The sequence below is a fragment of the Coenobita brevimanus genome, chromosome 71 (genome assembly GCF_032717465.1).
Source record: "Coenobita brevimanus isolate Jiangsu-jjx chromosome 71, ASM3271746v2, whole genome shotgun sequence".
NCBI classification, from domain to species: domain Eukaryota; kingdom Metazoa; phylum Arthropoda; class Malacostraca; order Decapoda; family Coenobitidae; genus Coenobita; species Coenobita brevimanus.
In genome coordinates, this window is record NC_137024.1 from 57,979,363 (window position 1) to 58,000,843 (window position 21,481).

A 21,481-nucleotide genomic window follows, 5' to 3' on the forward strand; every position below is an offset into this window, starting at 1 on the left:
TGATGTATTTATTACTTCCATGCACCTAGACTGGTGTTAAATATACCCAGACTATACATTAGTACTGTGCAAGGTGATCCTGCATATTGAGGTAGCATATATGTAACATTTAGTGTTACTGGCTTTCAGTTATGTGCACCTCTATATTCAGTCACATTAATTGTGAGTTTTTTGCACCATTATCCTGGTTTATAATGTATAATGCACTTACTGTTGATTTACAGCTGTTACAGTGCATGCAAGTTAAACAAGGTTGCATTTTGGAATTAGGATTTACCATAGTATCATAATTTAAAGATCATTTCAGTATGGCATTTGTCTCTCTAGCATACATTTTCTTGTGTAGAAAGTACAGCATGGTAGACCAACTTTCCTGATCTGATCTGTGTTTTCAGTGAAGACATCAGGACAGCTAACATCATTGCGGACGACCCTGATGGAGTAACCTGTTTAGTGATAGATCGTGACTCATTCAAGCAGCTTATTGGCAACCTGGAGGAGATCAAGACATGTTATGGACCGGACCTCTCAAGAAGAAAGTGAGTTAGGGAGCTTGTGAAACATGCTGTTACTTACAGAAGTGCACAAAAAATGGTTTAAATGTTATTAAACTGAGGTTTGTGTGTTGCTAGGTAACCAGTTCTGTAGTGTATAGAAAATGACTACCACTTTCTGTGAAGAAAAATGAGTTGCAGAGCATTGAAAAATTGATACCCTATTTTGTACTAGGTGGTAGGTGGGGGCACTCACCATCTGCTCGCTTGATGTAGTGTTGCTCTCAGGTAACTGCCCTGTCCTCTCTTCCTTCCTTCCATCCTCTTCTGTCTTTCTTTCCATCATTCTTTTCTCTTCCTGTTGTCTATAGGTGACCCTACAGTGAGGGACAAGCCAAATGGTTTCCTGTACACCAGGAAACCATTTACTGTGCTGGGTGTTAACCACATACAGGTATCCAAATTATGGAGCCTGGTGGTTTAGTGGGTAAGCAGGATGCTCCAGTTGGATTGAGCCTGTGTAAGTTTGTATCCAAGGGTGATTGGGGCTTATTGCTCACATAGTGCCACTCAGGGATGAGTGAGGCTGGTCACTGTCATCATAAATGTCAGGACCGACTCGTCTCCCCTGGGCTCCTTCGCTCCTCACGGGGCAACACTGAATTAGATGATCTATGCATGTATGGATACTGCACTGCACTTATGATACTGATTGTTCAGACACTAAAAAAAACTTTCAGAATAATATTAAGTGTTAAAGCCTATCACAGATAGAATGGTTGTATGTTATTTCAGAAGTTTACGGATTCTTGATGTTGTGTGATAAAAAATATTTCAAAATGTTTCAGCTCATATCTTTTAATTTCCCAGGATGAATGAGGAGTTCGCCAATATTAAACTGACTGACTTGCGTAAGATTGCGACGTTGGGTGTGGGTGGTTTTGGTCGGGTAGAGCTGGTTCAAATAGCAGGAGACTCCAGCCGCTCTTTTGCCCTTAAGCAGATGAAGAAGAGTCAGGTAAAGCAACTGATATTATTATTCATTGTTATATAACACAAATTAACATATAACACAAATTAACAGAGGCTGTCATTTTAAGGACAGCATGAAGACATACTGATTACTGGTAACTGTATCTCGTGTGATCTACAGTACTGTAATTCTTTTGTCAACACACTTTCACTTAGCATGTCCTCCACAGTAAAGTTGCTGTTAATCAGTTTTCGAATAGTTTCATGTAGGTTGCCAGTTATTCATTATTCAGTAATAGAGTGTGCAGTTAAGTATTTGTATTGAAAGAAATGAAAATGGCATTTATCTCAGTAAATCAGTTTTTCTTTGTTGTTTACATGAATAAGAGAAGTAGGCTGTGCCTGACTATCATCTCAGATACACATTTATACTTTTCTGCAGTCTTTTTTTATTTAATAAATATGATTATACTGCATACTGGTATATTTTTTTATTTGAGATGATAATCATCATGTTTGAACGTAACCACATCTTAAAGCAATTTATTTACCATGAATGTTTTCACAGGCACATTTGATGTTAAGAATTACTAAATCCTTCAGTGTAGACAGTGAGATATGGGCTTCCTAGCTAAGATGGGAAGGAACCAAACCCTCAGCACTTAATATTCTTCAAACATGTACTGTAAAGACAGAGTTGCAAAATAGCATACCCAAGAAACAAAGACTAACAGTGGACATGCAGAAGGAAATCAGGGAACCTGCAGTAGGGTAGATACACAAGAATCATGTGAGAAGTGTTAAAGTACAGGTCAGAATCTATAATCAAAGTTTCACACCACGAGAGAATAAGGTCACATTCTTGTACCACATGGGAAGTTGGTTGATTCTAGCCAAGTTGGAGGAAATGGATGACACAAAAACTCTTGCCATTGATGAAACCTTAGAGTCAGTTGAATTTTAGTTATTGTGCATTGGAGTACTTAGACACTCATGTCCCTGAATAATAGACAGTGGACAGTTTAATGTCCCCTCCTTTCTCATAGTGCTGGAGGTGGTTGGAAGCAGCTTTTCATCGCTTCCTTGGGGATGCCAGTGTTGCTGTAGAAGCTGAAAAGAAAAATGGAATTGTATTTTTGGCAGTAGAAAAAGAATTTTTGAATAAGTGAATTCAATTGTATTGAAGTTTCATTGTTGTTTTGATGACAAGTGATTAGTGATAAGGAAGCTAAAACATAAAATTATTTTAAAGATTGTTGAGACGAGACAACAGCAGCACATCATGTCTGAAAAGGATATCATGATGGAAGCCAACTGTGACTTCATTGTCAAGCTCTTCAAGACTTTCAAGGATCGCAAGTACCTCTACATGCTGATGGAGTCATGCCTTGGTGGGGAGCTCTGGACCATCCTCAGGTAAGCCATGAAAGATAAGCAAAGTGAAGGTGGCGTACTGGTAGGTGGTTAAAGCAGATAATAGGTGAATTACAAAAGTAGGGGTATAATGAGGTTGAAGGTACTATAATAAAGCAATCCAAGATACAAATGAAAGTAATGGTTAGGTGAGTCCATTGGAAGACAGCACAATACTGTATGGGAAGGAAGGAAGGAAGGTGTAAGACAAATCACTGAGGCAGGTGGGTAAGGTTGAGTTAGTCAGCTCAGGTAGGTGGGTTGAGTTTAGGGCTTTTTGAGGCATGTGAATGACAAGATTTTGACTAGGCAGATGGATAAATATTAAGTGAATGAGTAACAAGAGTAGAAGGTATTGGTGCATGAAGAAAAACACAGAAATTACTGCATTAGAACATGAGACGGTATGGTGAGAGTGAGTGTGTCAGCAAGTGCACTCAGGTAAAGCAGCAGAGCACAGCATCCAACTCTCCTCAAGCACACCAGAGGCAGTGTTGACATTTTTTTGGATGCTAATGGAGCATCATGCATGGCATTCCTTAAATCTTTTGGTAGCCACCAGTGAAGATACTGAATTAACATTATTGTGCAGGTACGGTATAGCATACTTTTTATGAATTTAGCAATGCACTACATAAATGCATCTAAACATAATGTGGTCGCACACAAAGGTACAGTACTATGTACTGTAGGTAATTTTGAATTTTTGTTAACTTCAAATTGTTTTTGAGATCATGTTAAATGTTTTCAATTTATCTTCTTTAAACAAGAATAGAGTAACCAAAACTACAGTACTTTGTATGGTCTGAAAATTGCAGCCATTTATGTTAAGATGCAATACCTAGTTCTCCTGTTTTATGAATTTCAAATATCAAATATGTGTATGGAATTGAGCTCATATATATGTATCCAGAAACTGTTCAGTTTTTAAAAAATGTGAATGTCTATGTGCTGAAGGAGTGGAGACCTCAGTTATCTGAATGATTCTTCAGTTATTTTTTTCCATTATTTGGCTCTCATTTCCTATTAACAGTGAGGTGTAACCAATGCTATAATTCTACACTGGTTTTTCTTTATAACAAAGACTGATGATTCTGTATACTGTCTTAGACCCATGACCAGCTGCTCATTTATTTGACAACACATAGTATAATCTGGGCCAGCACAACCTTCTCTCCTGATTTGCCTTTCCAATTTTTTAACCGGCAAGGCGACAGACACAACCAACCCATCAAGGATTCGGCTTTGGTTGCCTAACGAGGTAAAGCAAGGTTGACTCCATGTGTGCCCTGCACTGCTACCCTAGAGAGCCTTTGCCGTACTTGACCCAGTCTGATAGTCCATCATGTTGTGCCGTCACAGAAAGATATCAGTCCATTGTTGTTAACATTTTCCCTTGAAGAGATGCTAATGGTCTTTTTATTGTGTGTGAATTTATATAATATTTGTATTACCAGTCCATCTGTAGTAACTTTATATACATAATTATATATATATATATATATATATATGTCCACCTGAATGAAAACGATTCTCAGATTATAAGATGTCTTGTAGCAGTATCTCTTATAGGTGATAATTGTTAGCATCAGAAAGGATAGCCACAAGTTCATGCACCATTGATTGTATATTAACATGCCATTACCCATCATTTTACTAACACTGATTGCTATGTATATTGCAACAGTTCATTTTAGTGGACTACAGTCTGTTAGCTGCCTTGCTGATTGCAGTGCTCATAAAACATTAACATGTGGTTTGTGAAGAGCTTTGAAGGGTATGACTTGAAGCGCAGGATATTATCTTTGCTGGAGCAATAAAAGAATTATTGTACTGAAAATGCTTTTTGAAAAATACAACATACAGTATTATTGTATTTGAAATTGATTCAGTATAGATTCTTATGTGCCATAGAGCACATACATCTCAATCATTTTATGTAGAGTATCTATATTTTTGATTAGGCCTTTATTCTATGTGTTGTTGTAAAGGTCAACTATTCTTTTATTTTGCAGTTTTATGCTTATGAAGTGCTGACACAATATGACTGTTCTGATGCTTATAGATTCTTGTGTTTGGCTGATAAGAGTAGAGAGACATGTATTGGCACATCTCTCCTAAGTGTGTTTTGACTTGTGACTGATGCTTATTTTGACTTTTTCCACTGCTGTCTTGCAATTCAGAAAGTTTGCCTAATTTGAGAATGATAGGTAATGTGAAGTTAATTATGACCAGTTTTAATTTACTTGTACTGGATGCACTAGAATGCCCAGGTTAACTATTGAATCAGATAGTACGAACTGCATGTGCATAATACCTGTATTTTATACTTATGCTGGTACCAAAGGAGAGCAATTTTTGTTGCTTGTTACTGCCACACACAAGTAGGGTGTGGTTTGGGAATCTTCTCAGTTTCCCACAAAGTTAAGGAGAGAGAGAGGTGCTATAATTCCATTGTGCTTGTGAAATGTAAATGAAACTACCTCAACATTTCATGAAATACAAAAGGTGTGCCAAGACAAGGGCCAAGCCACCTGTCATGAATAAATATGAGATAGGTTATTAGGTAGAGGGACAGTAGGAATAGAGAACATAAAAAGATAGGAGATAGATGATTATTAGGTAATGGATGGGTGGCTGCCAAGCTACAAGCTTGGTAACTAGTCACACAGTCATCACTGTTAGGCAAGAAGCATTAAGCCACAAGTACAGTCACTTAGTGATCCTTCTGAGTGACTGTACGTGGAGTCCAAGCTGAGACTTTCACATTGTTTCAGATCTTATTGCACATCTCAAATTTCTTTTTTCTCAACAGCTACCATCAACTGTTGGGAAGTAATTAGCTGGTTTTGGCACTTGGTTTACCTTTCAGTCCATTGAAAACATCAGCTGTACCATGATCAACCCCAGTATGGGGATTCTGTAACAGGAGAGAAAGAGGTTCAGTGGAATTAGGTAGAGGGACATGAGGAACAGGTAGTTTGGCAGTAGAAATAAATATAAGAGCAATAGGAATAGGTACAGTGCTACTACCAATGGGTACAGTAATGGAACAATAAAAACAGATTCATATTATGAATGGGAAGGCCAATGAGAATTGGTAGAGAGGCAGTAAGAAAAAGTGGATGTTTATTAGGAATAGATGGAAAGGCAATAGAAATATGTAGATGGGCAAGTGAAATAGGTGATGGGCAATAGGAATAGGTAGAATGGCAATATGAATAGGTAGTGGGGATATAAGGACAGGTACAGGGTCAAGAAAATCTGATAGGGGCAACAGGTAAATGAGAACTAGGATTAGGTCTGGAGCAATATGAATAGGTAGAAGGGCAATAATAATAGGTAAAACAGGAATGCTTATATTAATTCCTAAATCCTCCATCCTATCTACCAGTCTACCTATGTACACTTGAAAATTTCTCATCATACACTTGTTGACCATTAGACAAGTATTAGTGAAGCAGAACCATACACCCACCTATCATTTATACTGTATTGTATGTGAGAGGGGATTATAAGTGAGGGAGGAGGATAGGATTGCAGTTAACTCCCTCCTCACCTCCTTCTGTTCCCACCCCTCTCACAGATCATTTGAGATAGATGGGTACAACTAGTTTGAGGTAGGTGGATGTATGGCTGCTGCTTCACAAGCATGTGGTGGCACTATGCACACTGGGTGGAAAAGGTACTGTGTCCATCTGGAAGCCAAACTTCCTCGTATTTCCCCACACCTTGCCAAGGGAGGACTCTGGTCTGTCCCTGGTAAGGTGCTGTCTGCCACAAGGAAGAGTCAGATTCCTGCATTGTGTATGTATTGTGCTGGTGCCCCCACAGAGACAATCAGCACATCTACCCGGCCAGACAGACTAGGGTTAAGTAACAACAACAGCAGTTCAGAATGGTGAGCAAGTGCATAGCATTGAAATTTCTTCATCGTACCTCCCTACGTACCAACCTACCTGTTTAGCTTCCCATCTACATAACTTTCTGCTCTTGTCTGTTTATCTGCCCTCCTAACTTTTTACATTCCTTCCTGCCCACAATCCTTTCTGCCTACTTCCCGAACTATCTTTCCATTTACCTTCTTACTTACTCATCTACTAATTTACCATCCTGAGTACCCATCTGCGTCATTACTCTCCTGTGTTCACATGTATGTAATTACCATTCTACCTATCCATCTACCCCTCTATAAGCTCTTACTGGTACCTACCTATTTACCATCCTCTCTACTCATCTTCAGTTACATTCTGTCCTACCCATCTACCTCTTTACTGTTCCACCTACTGATTTACCTGCTTTCTATCCTACCATTACTGCAGTGGATGAGTGGTTAGTACAGTATTGCTAGGTGTGAAGTTGCCAGCCTCTTAGAGGCCAGAGTTTGAATCCAGGAAGGCCAGCTGTCATCACTCAGCTTGGCTGTCCATCCACCATTTGTGGGTTGTTAAGTGAAATGAGTACTGAGGATAACACCTAGGGGAGGCAACTGTGGTAACCTGGATGATACAGTGGCCTTGTATCCCAGGAGAGTGGGTGTATATAGTAAAATGCCACAGGCTCAGAGACCAATGTTATAGAGATAAGCATCATGGCTAAGCTAAGCATCTGCCCCATCCTTACCTTTACCTCTCCCATACTTACCTTCCTGTCATTCAGCTTAGTTACCATCCATTGTACCCTTCTACTTGTTTATTTTCCTACCTGCCCATCTACCAATTTTTGTGGATACCCACCTATTTACCTGTTATTTACAGTACCTGTCTGCATACTCCTCTACCTATTTAACATCCTCCTAAACTGTTTGCTTATTTTCTACCTACCCAACTGATTTTCCCATTCATATCTGTCATCCACTCACTCAATGTAGTGTTGCCTTTAGGTGCCTTTACACTGAGTGACAAACTCAATGGTTTCCTGTAACCCAGGAAACCATTTACATTACTGGGTGGTAACTATATAACGAAATAATGACGTGATGTGGAGCCCACTGTGGTGCCCCTGTTAACTTGGTGGAGAGACGCAAATGCGACCTCCATCCAGAAACCAAACCCCCACACCCTTCCCCACTCCTTTCTGTGGTAAGGCACTGTTTACTGTAAAGGAACACTGTTTCACTACATGGGACAGCCCTGCAAGGGCGATTGCTTGCTTGCAGTTGATGGACCATGTCGTCATTGTTGTCCTCCCCAAGACTGGAGGACAGCTGTTGCTGGTTGACCACTCACTCACTCATTTCTGCCACAATTGCCACATGGATCAGGAGAAGGTTCTCAATTCTGGCTTAGTTGGAGGGGTTATTCAGGAACAATGCGATTATAAACACTTGTCACTTCCTCATTTTCACAATACACCTGTACATCATTTACCAGTAAAATGCATATATTGGGTACTAAGAGCAAAAATAGGGTTGTACGCCTCTTAGGGCCAAACCTGTTTTCTAATGGATATCACAACTGTATTTTGGCCTTTTATCTAAATGTGAGGATTGGATAGACCCTCATTAGGACAATGAAAGTAGTATTGAAAGACCCACAAAGTTTAATGAGGTTTTTGCTTAGGGAAGGAGGTTCTGAATTTGGCCATATCCCCCCCACCCGTAGCAACTGTTGGTAAACGTAAAATGTTGAACTTTCTGTGTGAGCTACATGCGAGTTTTACTGCTCAAAGTCACCAAGTTTTGAAACCATCTTAGAAGCAAGGAAAGAAAAAGAGCATCAACATTCACTAATGAGAAAAACATGACCCAAGTTTTCCTTACTTAACACTTCCATAGCTGAGTACAGTACAATAGTTTATTGATGCAGATGATTCATTCTTGTTTTGTTAGAAAATCATTCTGCTTTCAAACCTTAGCAGTTACTTACTTACATTGTTATTATTAATATAAGAATAGTTTAAGCTTATTATAAAAGAATGAGATACTTCGTCATCTCTTGACATCCTTGGACTTGACTGACCATCATGATTTTTTTTTTTTTTTTTTCTTCCTCTGTGCTGGAGCTTCAGGATTTGGATGAAATTCAGCCTGCATCATCATGGTACAAATGCTAAACTTTTTTCTTCCCTGTCCACATTAATTGAAAGTCTCATTTGCAAGTATGTAATTGTTACTGGCTGGCAGTAGTTTGAGTTATGTCACTGGACACAAAGTGAGTAAAATGAAATGTCATTTTTTACCAGTTTTAAATGCAGCACAATATAGACATTAAGCTGCATTTCAAGACAAGCTTGATACTGATGTACTGAAAACAAATTGCATTGATCATTAAATGTCAGAGACATTAGAGAAAACAATTTTTTTTCTGTTACTCAGCATTTTATGATAATTACCGTTAGATAATTTTAAAATACATGTACAGTACCATGTTTCAGAGAAAGAAAGCTTACTCTTATTAACCAAGCCAGAATGAACATTTTTCTGTCTAAACAATATCTACAGTATGTGGGAATTTGAAGTACAGAAAACTGTACTCATATTCTCTCTCTCTCTCTCTCTCTCTCTCTCAAACAATATTGCTTATCAGTCACTGTTATAATGCACATATCATACAGTAGACCCCTGTCTGTACCAGATCAATGGAGAGGAAACCTGATCCAATGAAACCGATAATCTGGTAAGTCTATTGGTCCTCCCCCCTGAAATGGGATTTCAAGCACATAATCTAAAATATATATATAAGTGAAACAGGCTAGTACTAAAAATGAAAAGAATTCCCATTTTATACTTACTTGGCCCATAATTTTACACCCTTGTCATAGCATTTCTTCATGATCAGCCCAAGCGAGTTGGTAAAACCACCACCGGCACTGGTAACTGCATTCTGTGTCACCCCACACGCCACCAGTTTGATCTGGTAGGCCAAGGTTGTCTGAAAGGTGCACGCAGTTTTTTCCATTTACCAGATAGTGTCCATTATGTACGACAGTTTTTCCAGGGACCTCGAAGTGTTCATTAAATTCAATATTAGGTCTAGTGGGGTATGGTAAAGGGAGGGTCTGCTGTATTTTGTGCAGTTATGGTACTGTGTCATGATTCTTTAGCCACAAATGGAAGGCAGTGATGGCAGTGTAGGGTGCTTACTGTAGTCAGGGACCAAATCATGATACACCTGTCTTTAACTTGTACAGTATGCACTTTACAGTTCAACATGTTATCTGTATAATGTACAGATCATATTTAGTATAGCAAGAGAACAGTGTCATCATGCTACATTACTTATGTAGGACAACAATGATTCAAACCACTTATCAGTGCACTGAACAGTTTCTCTTTTCACACATTGTTGATAAAAGTACAGTACTGTAGGCCTACTTCCATTTCAGAATCATCATAATCTGATTCTGGGTTGAATAAAGAATAAGCAGTAGTGCTGAGAGACACTAGAATGCAGAATGAAAAATTCAAGTTAAGTAGGTCCAGAGAAAGGGGTGAGAAATCAGTAGTGAGTGGCTGGTAGGAAAGCGAGAGGTAGTTGGCAAGCCATGGGCATGAAAGTATAGTAAATAATACAGGCAAAAAAACTGATTTCCCACATGGCAGCCATGATGGATGGACAGCTGAAGACTGAGATGAACCTCTGGCCAACAAAAATATTTTCCTGTCACAGCTAATTAGATTAAACCGGGGTATTATTGACCAGAAATGAGTGCAAGAAATTGCCAGAATAAAAGCAAAATAATGCTAACCAATACATCATTGAGCAAAGAATATGTACAGTACCGGTATGTCCAATTGCTAAAACATATCAGTTCAAAAAAATTTAACCATATTGCAAAGGTTTTACCATGTGTTAGAGAAGGATTCCTTCATGAGGTGCACCAATTTATCTGAGTTGCCTGGTTAAACAAACATCCCTTACCTCCATTCCTGTTCCCTGAAAGGAGGATGGTGGATTGCAAGAGAAGGGCAACCAACCTACAGTCCAATGATTTACACATTCATATGATCCTGGGGAAGAGCAATAACAATAACAACAGTGTTATTATGTTTAGACTGCCTAAAACCATGACCTGACTTACAGACAGGCCAGGACCTGAGAAAGGCAAACTTGGTATGATTGGGATTTGCTGTATATATGGCTGATTATCTTATTTATCACTGCTTCTTTGTCCTTTATGTGACTGGGTAGTTATGTTAGCTGTGTTTATTACATCATTTTCTCAGCTTTTTACTCATGTATGTTTGGTGTATGCATGGTGAATATGTGTGTGTGTGTGTGTGTGTGTGTGTGTGTTTGTGTTCTTATTTATATTCTACAGGAATCGAGTACTGTAGTATACTCATATTATCCTTGCTACTTCATTCCCTTCCTCCAATTCATCTTGGTGACATCAGTTGCTGGCATTCCCTGTGGGGTGACTGTGATCACCACTAGAGGATGCTTATTAGGACAACTACTGTCTTTTCAAGATCTGTTTCTCCAGTGTTATAACTATCCAACTTTTCCTTGAAAGTATGGATATTCTTAACACTTACCACACATTCATCTAATTGGTTCCATTTAGCTATACTTCTATTTGGAAAACTATATTTTCTTATATCACCCATCACCCTGTGTGTGTGTGTGTGTGTGTGTGTGTGTGTGTGTGTGTGTGTGAGAGAGAGAGAGAGAGAGAGAGAGCATATTATGCTATACAGAGATGTACAGATGTATTCTTTTATCACCCTGTTGAGTAGCTAGATAGCAGGATTTTATTTTGGCTAATTCAGCCAAGGGGAAGCTTCAGCATCTAAGGAATTATTCAGTGTTTTGTTCAGAACAGAGATTTTAATGTTTATGCTCTTCAGTGCAGCAGATAAATTTGTAAGATTTTTGCTACTGCATTGTACAGTGTGTAATACAGATTTTGTTAATGCACTGTACAGTATGTGATACAGTACTGTAAAGTCAGTTCAACTACTTATGGAAATCGGTAGCTATAGATTAGATCATTACAAGAAGGTTATCTGGTATCATTTGGAATAATGCTTCCTTCATCCTTTTCATTTGAGGATATATATTTTTTATTTTGTCCTGACTGTCCTCTAATGATGCTGATCACTCAGGAAATACCTTTCTGATTGGAGGTGTTAAAGTCAGATTCAGTGTTTCCATCAGTATTTAAAGGATCTGAGACCATTCAGTCATGTAAAAAGTCAGGGGGATTAATTTACCACAGTCTTAATATCCTGTTAGCTAACTACAAAAAGGATGGGAAAGATAAGGAATGATAGGTCATAATTAGCTTAATCTGATTTCCCATACTTACATGAGATGGAGAGATGCTGAACAGTGCTCTTTGATCTCACAACAGTGGTGGCTGTTTGCAACAAGAGTGTTAATTGTAGGGTTGCCACATTCATATCATAATGGGACAAATGGTATAGTAGTTAGATAAATGATAGCTTTGACTCCAGGAGTGAAAAAAGATTGTAAGCAGCAGTACCATTACTAATAGTTTTCACTTCAATATTTACAATGATTCCAAGTCAACATTTTTTTTTTTTTTTTACATGTAACTCAGTGACAGACCCAAAAAGTTTTGAGTTCCCTCAGGAATTAAATTTTAATACATCTGGGAAAAAAAAAAAAATCTAACAGTCTTAAATAAATCATATTTTTACAGTACTGTACATCATATTGTTTATGAATGTGCCACTTCACCAACTGGCATTCACTAATACCTGTACAGTATTTCAGTTATTTTACTGATGATAATTTTTTCATTGTCCTAGTTATCAAAGGTAGCTTGATGAGCAAAGTTTTCTTTGATTCTAATCCTTATATTTGTGCCTTTTCATCATTGCAGGGACAGAGGCAACTTTGATGATCAGACAACTCGATTCTATACTGCGTGTGTGGTGGAGGCATTTGACTACCTCCATTCACAAGGCATCATTTACCGTGACCTTAAGCCAGAAAACCTACTACTTGATCTCAAGGGATATGTTAAGCTCGTAGATTTTGGGTTTGCAAAGCGATTGCAGGTAAGCATTTGAATGAATATACAGTAAATATTTACTGCATTTATTTTTAAAGCAAAGTCTTTATAGTAATTATTACCAGTACCAGTAGTATAATGCTTGGTGGTTTAGAAATCTAAACTGCACCAATTGGGTGTGAAGGGTTTGTGCAGTGCACACTGATTTTAATCCTCAAAAAACATCTGGAATCATTTCTGTCGTATAATACTGTAAGTGTACTGGACAACAGAACATAAGTTTAAAGTCTCTACACCTCATAGGGGGTATTATATGAACAGCTGTTATTGTTAATATTTGGACATTGTATCTCCCCCCCCCCCTTAATTTTCATGTATCAGGCATCAGATTGACAATGCTGTACCAAAAAATAACAACAGTTTTTTCTTGATAATGTGAAAAATGAAACCCTAACCGGTAGATTTTATGGCACATTAATACAAGTAATCTTCAGTGTTTCTTTAAACCCTTTGGCTTGAATGTACAATCAAGGAATAATAATTTGAAAATTGATATTTAAAAAACATCACTGAATTCCCCCATCTTACCTCTTATCTTCAGGTAGGGAGAAAAACTTGGACTTTTTGTGGGACACCAGAGTATGTTGCTCCAGAAGTCATCCTCAACAAAGGCCATGACATTTCAGCTGACTACTGGTCTCTGGGTGTTCTCATGTTCGAGCTCCTCACAGGTGAATGCACTAATATTGATGCCTATTGTAAAAACTGATAGTGTATGTACTTTATGTATAAGAGATAACAAGCAGAAAGCCTTAAAAGATTGCTAGAATAGAGAGAGCGAGAGAGAGAGAGAGAATTATAGGCAGTTGCCGTAGGACAATCCATTTCTAAAATTTAAAGCAGTGAAAAGCTTAGTCCAGTTGCTGGAGTTCCACAGTAGAACTTTGAGAGTCAATGGCCATCAATTGGTGATGGTGATGAAGGTCTTCAGTGATGACTAATGGTCCATAATCTTGATGAATACTGTACTGTAATAGACAAATGCACCACAGAGAGTCACCTTGAACTGGAACATAGTAAAGGGGGAAGAAGGCTTGTGGCAGAGGAACCAATGTAGGAAATTTGCCCTGGAATGTATCTCAAAGATAATGTTCTATTGTAGGCTTCATAGATATCACAAATATCCCAAACAAGGGAGATGCAAGTGAATTGTTTCTCAGAACAAGACTGACCATAGAATATCAGATGACCTGTAGACACTGTGTTGTGGAGTACACTAAAAAAATAATAGTAAAATAAAAAGTAAATGAATTAAAAAAAAATATCTGAGGTCATCAGGTTTGTGCAAGGGACTACAAAAGTAGGAAGGAGAAGCTTGAGACACAGTACAACACACAACACACAAAAGACAAGAGAAAGTGCAAATAGGTAGGCTGGACATAACGACTTGAGAACAAAAAAAAAAAAGTATCAAGGTGTCTTTGGCAACTTCAGGCAACTTTCGTCACAGAGGAGAAATTGAAGAATCACCAGCAAATGAAACAGTGAAAAATAAACCAAGACTGCACAAAAAGTGGCAGAAGTGACTAGTTAGCTTTAGATAGTGGCATGTAGATAAGGCTACTTCATATCCACTAGTGTTGAAGTAGGTCTCTGCTGTAGTGCCTAGCTGAAGTCTGTTTAGTGTTGTTTTTCTCAGCCAAGTGAATTCACAATACAGAAAACGATCAAGGACTTGCTTTGGGAAACTTAGCTTTAAGCCACAATACTTGAAGTACAGTACCTAGTACAAACTGTATACATGTAGTGCCCCTAAAGGCACTTAAGACTAAGCAACAGTAAGGAGGGAAAACTACATGATTTTGTGAAATGTATAACTCAATATTATCATATTGGCCCACAGAATAATATAATACACTAGCTAATGTTGAAAACAGGACTACAATTATGGGCGATTGTGTGTGTGTATGTGCCAACGCAAGATCGTTCAAATACAGTGAAAGAAGAGCTCTGGGCAAATGTGGAAGCATGCATGAAAAAGTTTGAAAGGAACAAGAGTGTTTTTGACTGGAGATTTGAATGGAAAAGTAGGGAATGTGAGAGTGGATGGAGTAGTTAGTGAGTGGTGTGTGCTTGCGGAAGTGGATGATAATGGCAGTGCTTTAGTGGACATTTCTGCAGGGAGGGGGTTGATAATAGCCAATACCCTTTTTAGATACAAAATGATCCAGAGGTATATGTTGTGAGTGATGAGAAGGGTGGGTGGTGAACTGAACAAACAGAAGGCAATGATTGGCTATGTGTGTGTGGATGACTGAAGGAGAAGGTATGTAATGGATGTAAGAGCATACAGGGGTTGGGGGAGTGGACTTTCTGAGCACCTTGTGGTGGTGGTGAAAGTCAGGGTTCAAATGCAATGGAGGAATAGAAGGGGGGAAGAACAGGAAATAGCAGTCCATACAAGGAGGGTAGAAAGGTTGCAAGAGCATGGAAAAAACGCAGAATATAAGAGAGTAGTGGAGGAGCGCTTGAGTAAATGTGATTTGGAGCAGATGAGGGAGGTGGAAGGGGTGTACAAGATACTCACAGAAGAAATCTGTGCAGCATGTGAGGTGGTGTGTGGGGTGACGAGAAGAAACAGGGTGCAAGGAACAGCATGGTGGAATGAAGAGGTGAGACAAGCTGTGGTGCAAAAGAAGAAGTGTATAGTGAGTGGATGGGAAGCAGAGCCATGGAGGAAGTTCAGAGGTGGAAGAGAGAGGTGAAAAGATTAGTAAAAGAGAGTAAGAAGAGAGTAAGAGAGTGGATGAGGAATTTGGAAGGAATATGAGTGTAAAGTGGAGGGAATGTAAGAAAATGTTCTGGAAAGAGATAAATAGAGTAAGACGGTGATAAAGAGGTTAGTCGGGGAGTGAAAGATAAAAATGGTAAATTGCTATTGGGGAAGGGAGAAAAAGGGAGTAGATGGAGAAAACACTTTCAGGAACTGTTAACCCTGGAGAATAAAAGTGGTGCAAGGATAAGTGGCTGGGGAATGGCTGAGAGAAGGAGGGAGGTGAGGAGAGAGGAAGAAATCAGTAGGATGGAAGTGGTGGAAGCAATGAAGAAAGTCAAAATTGGGAAAGCCCCAGGAATAGACAGAGTGTGAAATGCTGAAGCATGGCGGAGAGATAGTAGTAGAATGGATATGCAAGATGTGCAGATTGACCTTGGAGGAAGATAAAGTGTCAGAGGAATGGAAATCAGGTATAATTATTCTCCTATACAAAGGAGAAGGGGAAAAAGAAGTATGTGGTCATGACAGGGGCATTTGTCTTCTTAGTGTAATAGGAAAAGTGTATGGTAGGATACTTATTGATAGAGTTAGGGAAATAACAGAGATATTAGTTAGTGGAGAACAGTGAGGTGTTAGGAAGGAAAGGGATGCCCTTTCCTCTCCTCTCTCCATTCCTTCCTTCCTCTTCTGTCTTTCTTTACTTCATTCTTTCCTCGTTCTTCTGCCTACGAGTGACTTTACACTCCCTCTTTTGTCTTTCTTTCCTTCATTCTTTCCTCTTCCATCTGCCTGTGGGTGACTCTACACTGAGTGTACACCAGGAAACCATTTACTATGCTGGGTGGTAACCATATAACCAAATTATGGCGCCTGGTGGTTTAGTGGGTAATTACAGGGCTCTAATCAGATTGAGCCAATGTGGTTGGGGTTATTGAGCCAAGGGGTGGTTGGGGTTATTGCTCATGTAATGCCACTCAGGGATGAGTGAGGCTGGTCACTTTCATCGTAAATGTTAGGACAAATTGCCTAGCCTCGGGCTTCTACGCTTCTCATGGGGCAACGTAGAATTGGATGATGGATGGATGAAGAGGTTGTGTAGATCGGATATCCATTCTTAGGTCTTTATCGGAAAAGTTTCTAGAGAAGGGAAAGAATTTGTTTGCAGTCTTCATAGATTTGGAGAAAGCATATGACAGGATCGATAGACAAGGAATGTGGAAAATATTAAGAATATATGGAGTAACTGGAAAGGTGTTGAATGCCATGAAAAGTATGTATTAGGGAGCTAAGGCTGCACTGTGTGTGGATAGTGAATTGAGTGAATTTTTCTGTTTGAAGGCTGGATTGAAACAGGGATGTGTCATGTCTCCATGGTTGTTCAAAATGTATATGGATGGGACTATACTCGTAAAAGAGATGAAAGGTAGGGGATGTTGGAGCATCCGTAGTGAGTGAGGACAGCATTTGGAAACTCCCTGTACTGTTGTTTGCAGATGATACTGGATTGTTAAGCAAAAGCAGAGGAGAACTGCAAGGCTTGGTGAATGGCTTTGGAAGTGTGTGTAAGAAATGGAATCCAAAGGTGAATGTAGGGAAGAGTAAAGTTATGGTCTTCAAGAGAAATGAATACTGGATGTACAGTGAGGTTGGATGATGAGGAAATGGAAAATGTGAGTGCATTTAAGTACAGTATGTGGGTAGTGTGATGAGTAAGGATGAAAGTTTGAAGGGTGAAGTGCTTGAAAGGGTACAACAAGGAAGAAAGGTTGCTGGTTCTTTGAAAGCAGTGATAAGCAATAGGGAAGTGAACATGGAAGTAAAAGTCACTGCATGACAGTATTGTGATACCAACTCTAATGTATGGAAGTGAAGCTTGGACCTTGTTGGAAGGACACAAGGCTAGTGAGAACAGTGGAGTTACGTGAAGAGACACTGACAAATGAGGAAGTGAAAGAGCATTGTGATATGGATGTGGATGTGATAGAAACAATAAGGAGAAATACACTCAGGTGGTTTGGCCATATGGAGAGGATGGAGAGTGAGAGACTAACAAGGAGAGTGTATGTGAGTGAGGTGGACAGGGGAAGAGGGAGGGGGAGGCCAAGGATGAAATAGAGAGATGGAGTGGAGAGGTTTATGAGAGAGGAATGTGTGAGCTGGGAATGGGACAGTGAAATGGCAGGGGACTGGGTGGGATGGAGGCAATTTGTTTATGGCCACTCCTTTCAGGATTAAGGCATCTGGAAATAGATATATAGATAGATAGATGGCTTATGTTCCCCTGTTGAATGAGATAGAGCCCTTGTAAGACACAAGGAGAACACAGTAAACCTTCCTGCAGCATACTGTACAGTAAGGAACACAGATCAGTCATCCTAACATCCTAATCCTATTTCCCCTCTAAAGTGTTGAAAATATTCCCACTGATCACATAAAATCTATAATATAAAGATGATAGATCTTGGGTCAGGAATGAAAGAACAGGTTAACCAACAACAAGTTAAAGTAACAATGTTGGGAAAGTTTTTGTAGTGCAGTGGGCTGTCAGGGATTATTATAAATGCAGGTATCAGAATGCTTACTAAGATACCTGTTAACCTAGTTGGAGAGCTCTCAGCTAAGAAAGGGCTGTGACCTCTGTGCTATAGTTCGAGTCCACAAAGTAGCCAGAGGTTTTTCTGCCATGTAAAATGCTACCACAGGCATGGGTTGATCTGCTATCCTTAAATGTTTAGGGCTGTAATACCATATTCTTAGGCCACTTCACTCAGAAGGTTAATAAATGGGATTGGTTTACAGTTTTAACTACTGTTATTATAGCTGTGACCTGTGACCACTGAACACAACATTCCTATCCACAGGAACCCCACCATTCACTGGTCCTGACCCTATGAAAACATACAACTCCATCTTGAAAGGAATTGATGCAGTGGAATTCCCAAGAAATATAACCCGAACAGCCAATGCTCTGATAAAGAGGCTATGTCGAGACAACCCTGCAGAGCGCCTGGGTTATCAACGTGGAGGCATCAAGGACATCCAAAAGCATAAGTGAGTCAAGTGAACTGGATTGTGTTAATTTTGTTGTTTGTAACTTCAGGCAAACAGTGCATGGGCATTCAAGAATGTTTTATATTGTAGTGTGTATACAAATATTTTTTAAGGGGAAACATGGCATCTGTTATGTATACTGTATATGTATGTATAGTTGCAGACATAAATACATATTAACTTCCTTATGGTAATGATACATTGAGCAGTGACTTTGATACCCAGTACTGTTGTGAAATTTGCAAGTGCCCAACAAACTATGTTGAGTATTTTGTAAAGGTTTCATAATTGTTCATTTAAAGAGAAATGATGTTACTGACTACAAGTGTACCACACCCTGTCACTAGGGATCATGGGAAAGAGTGGTGACGGATAATGATGATGATGATGATCATTGATGGATTATCTCTTCTCCGATGGTCATGGAAAAAAAAAAAATGATAATAATACACTGTCATGACTTCCTGCAGGTGGTTCGAAGGGTTCTACTGGGATGGGCTGCAAAACCGTACTTTAACCCCACCAATTGTGCCAGCTGTCCGCTCTGTGATTGACTGCAGCAACTTTGATGAATACCCCCCTGACACAGATGGACCTCCTCCAGATGACAACACTGGCTGGGATATAGATTTTTAGGAAGTGCGGTGCCTGAAGACAGTATATATATATAACAATCATAACATTAAGGATTCTGTTTCATTCTGTTTGTGCTGCAAATTCTAAATCCACTGAATGGTGGGAAATAACTATCCCTGCCCTAAGAAGAAAGAATTGTGTAATTGTTCAAAATGTCTTGCACAGTCCTTTGTTGTGTGTTTCCATGTGTTGTGACAGATATACCATACAGAAGGATACTGAGGAGTCTTGATGTAGAGGTTGCTTCGTTTGTGCCTCTGTGAATGGAGAGGCTACAGGAACAGCTCCAGGGTGGAAGGTATATCGAGCCAAAAAGTGAGGTGTACAATATAGACTGGAGTGTAGGGTGTGGGAGTCTCAGCATGGGGGCCACACTGTTATTTGCTAAGGTGCTATAGCTGAGTTTGATAACACTTAAATTATTGTTGGTTTGTGCAGGATTGAAAGTGTTTATGTGCCACAGGTTCTAATACTCTAAAAGTTTATTTTTCTTTATGTAGGAGATAGAAACTACTAATATATCACCCTTTTTCCTCTCATAGGGAAGATTACAGCATTTGGCACATACTACCATTTATGTACTGTATTTTAAAAATGTCAGGTACCATATCAGATACTGGAAAAAGTTGGGGTGAGTAACAGGAGTGTCGACTGCCCAACTACTCAGGAAAATGTATAACTTGGTGCCTTTACCTAGTGAGTGAGTGAGCCAGAAACACTATCACACCATAGGATGTTTATATTGCATTCTCATTATCTTTAAAGTACAGTAACTTTTCCTCAGTACTATAATTATGTGCTGTAACTGCAGTAAATGGGTTGTAGGTTTTCTGTTCAAGGTAGTTCAAGAGCCAATTAATGTACTGTACTGACATTTAGGCGTACAGTTCTGTCTTCATTTTAAATACAGTATTTCGGTAGTTGGTGCTTCAGACACAGAAGAGTCTCCTCAGTGAGTGTAAATCTGCTTAAATCCTGTGATTGTATATAGGCCTACAGTAAGTGTGTTTAAATGGTGCTTGGAAATGTCATAACTGGTGTGTTCTGTATTTAAGTGACGACTTCCCTTGGTTGGTATGCAACCAGCAATTTCTGTACTTCACAGTTAAGAATACTTCATGACATGAACTAGATTGTCAGTTATGATAATTTAATAATGCTTTGAGTCGCATTCATTCATTAGGTAAAATAAAACTGATTTACAGCTCTGATCATTGACAAGCTTTGAGTTGCATTCATACTTGGGTAAAGTAAAACTGATTGAAGTTGTTATAAAGTTAAACTGAATTTTTACCATACCAATAATCTGTTGAAAGTTTTACTTGATTTTAATCAGTGCAGGCAAAGGTAAGATTAATAAACTTGAAATTATGTAGTTTTTGTTTTTTATATTAATATAAAATAATTATACCTAGCACATGCTTATGGAGAATAAGTCATAGCAATGGAATTTTTAATAAATGTCTATTGAAACTATGAAATTTTAAGATGTTACACCTGCTGGTAATTCTCAAGATTACCAGTGATGGCAGTGACCCCACAGCAGGTGTGTTCTATCAAGACAATCATATCATATTCCCACTTAGCCTTGAGGCAAATTGTTTTGTTAACATAGTATGGAAAAGTGCACTGTGTAAGTGCTGTACATGGGAGTTTAATGTAGCAGGTAAGTGTTACCTTACTCTCTAACATACAGTACACACAACAGAGTAGGTTAGGAAAAGTTGGTGTAGCTTTTGCTGCATAAAGCATAGTTAACAGTACTATATGAGTGAATACATAGCCTTGTACAGTACACATTTGGGTAGTTATATAGTGTAGTGTATTTATATATCCTAAAGTACAATGAGGGTTGTTTTCTGGTTAGATCTCTGCTCAAAAATTATGTATAGCTGACTGATTGGCAAACTACTGAAATCTAGATTCCCAATCAGTCTCATGTTTCAAGATGTTTTTTCACTTGTCCCTAGTGTTAATAAATGTGAAGTTTTCTACACTGCAGATTGAACTTTACTAGTGCCACTTAAAAAAATATATATATATTTATTGAAACTTTGTTTACTACCAAAATGGCCAGGAAGTGACTTTAGCCAACCCTTCTGTGGGCAGGGGGTTTCCCTCAGCTGAATATAATCATCAGGCAGTAATCAAAAAATTATCTCAGTTGGTACCTGCCCAGTAGAGACTTAATTTAAGAGACAGGTTTTAACATTCA

At 38.9% G+C, this 21,481-nt stretch overlaps 1 protein-coding gene across 4 annotated transcripts in view; it reads left to right on the top strand.

The window, feature by feature from the left end:
- Window positions 1–21,261, top strand: part of for (cGMP-dependent protein kinase for) — an 884,581-nt gene extending 863,320 nt beyond the window's left edge. For 3 of the 4 annotated variants that reach the window (XM_080277754.1, XM_080277753.1, XM_080277756.1), the window contains exons 8-15: window positions 396–539; window positions 1,365–1,512; window positions 2,719–2,882; window positions 4,090–4,140; window positions 12,672–12,849; window positions 13,405–13,534; window positions 18,441–18,630; window positions 19,101–21,261. In XM_080277754.1, coding sequence (XP_080133880.1) covers window positions 396–539; window positions 1,365–1,512; window positions 2,719–2,882; window positions 4,090–4,140; window positions 12,672–12,849; window positions 13,405–13,534; window positions 18,441–18,630; window positions 19,101–19,266 — 1,171 coding nt within the window. In that variant the 3' untranslated portion in view covers window positions 19,267–21,261. The remainder of the gene's footprint in view (window positions 1–395; window positions 540–1,364; window positions 1,513–2,718; window positions 2,883–4,089; window positions 4,141–12,671; window positions 12,850–13,404; window positions 13,535–18,440; window positions 18,631–19,100) is intronic. The other variant, XM_080277755.1, reaches the window with a different exon arrangement.
- The last annotated feature ends 220 nt before the right edge of the window (window positions 21,262–21,481 follow it).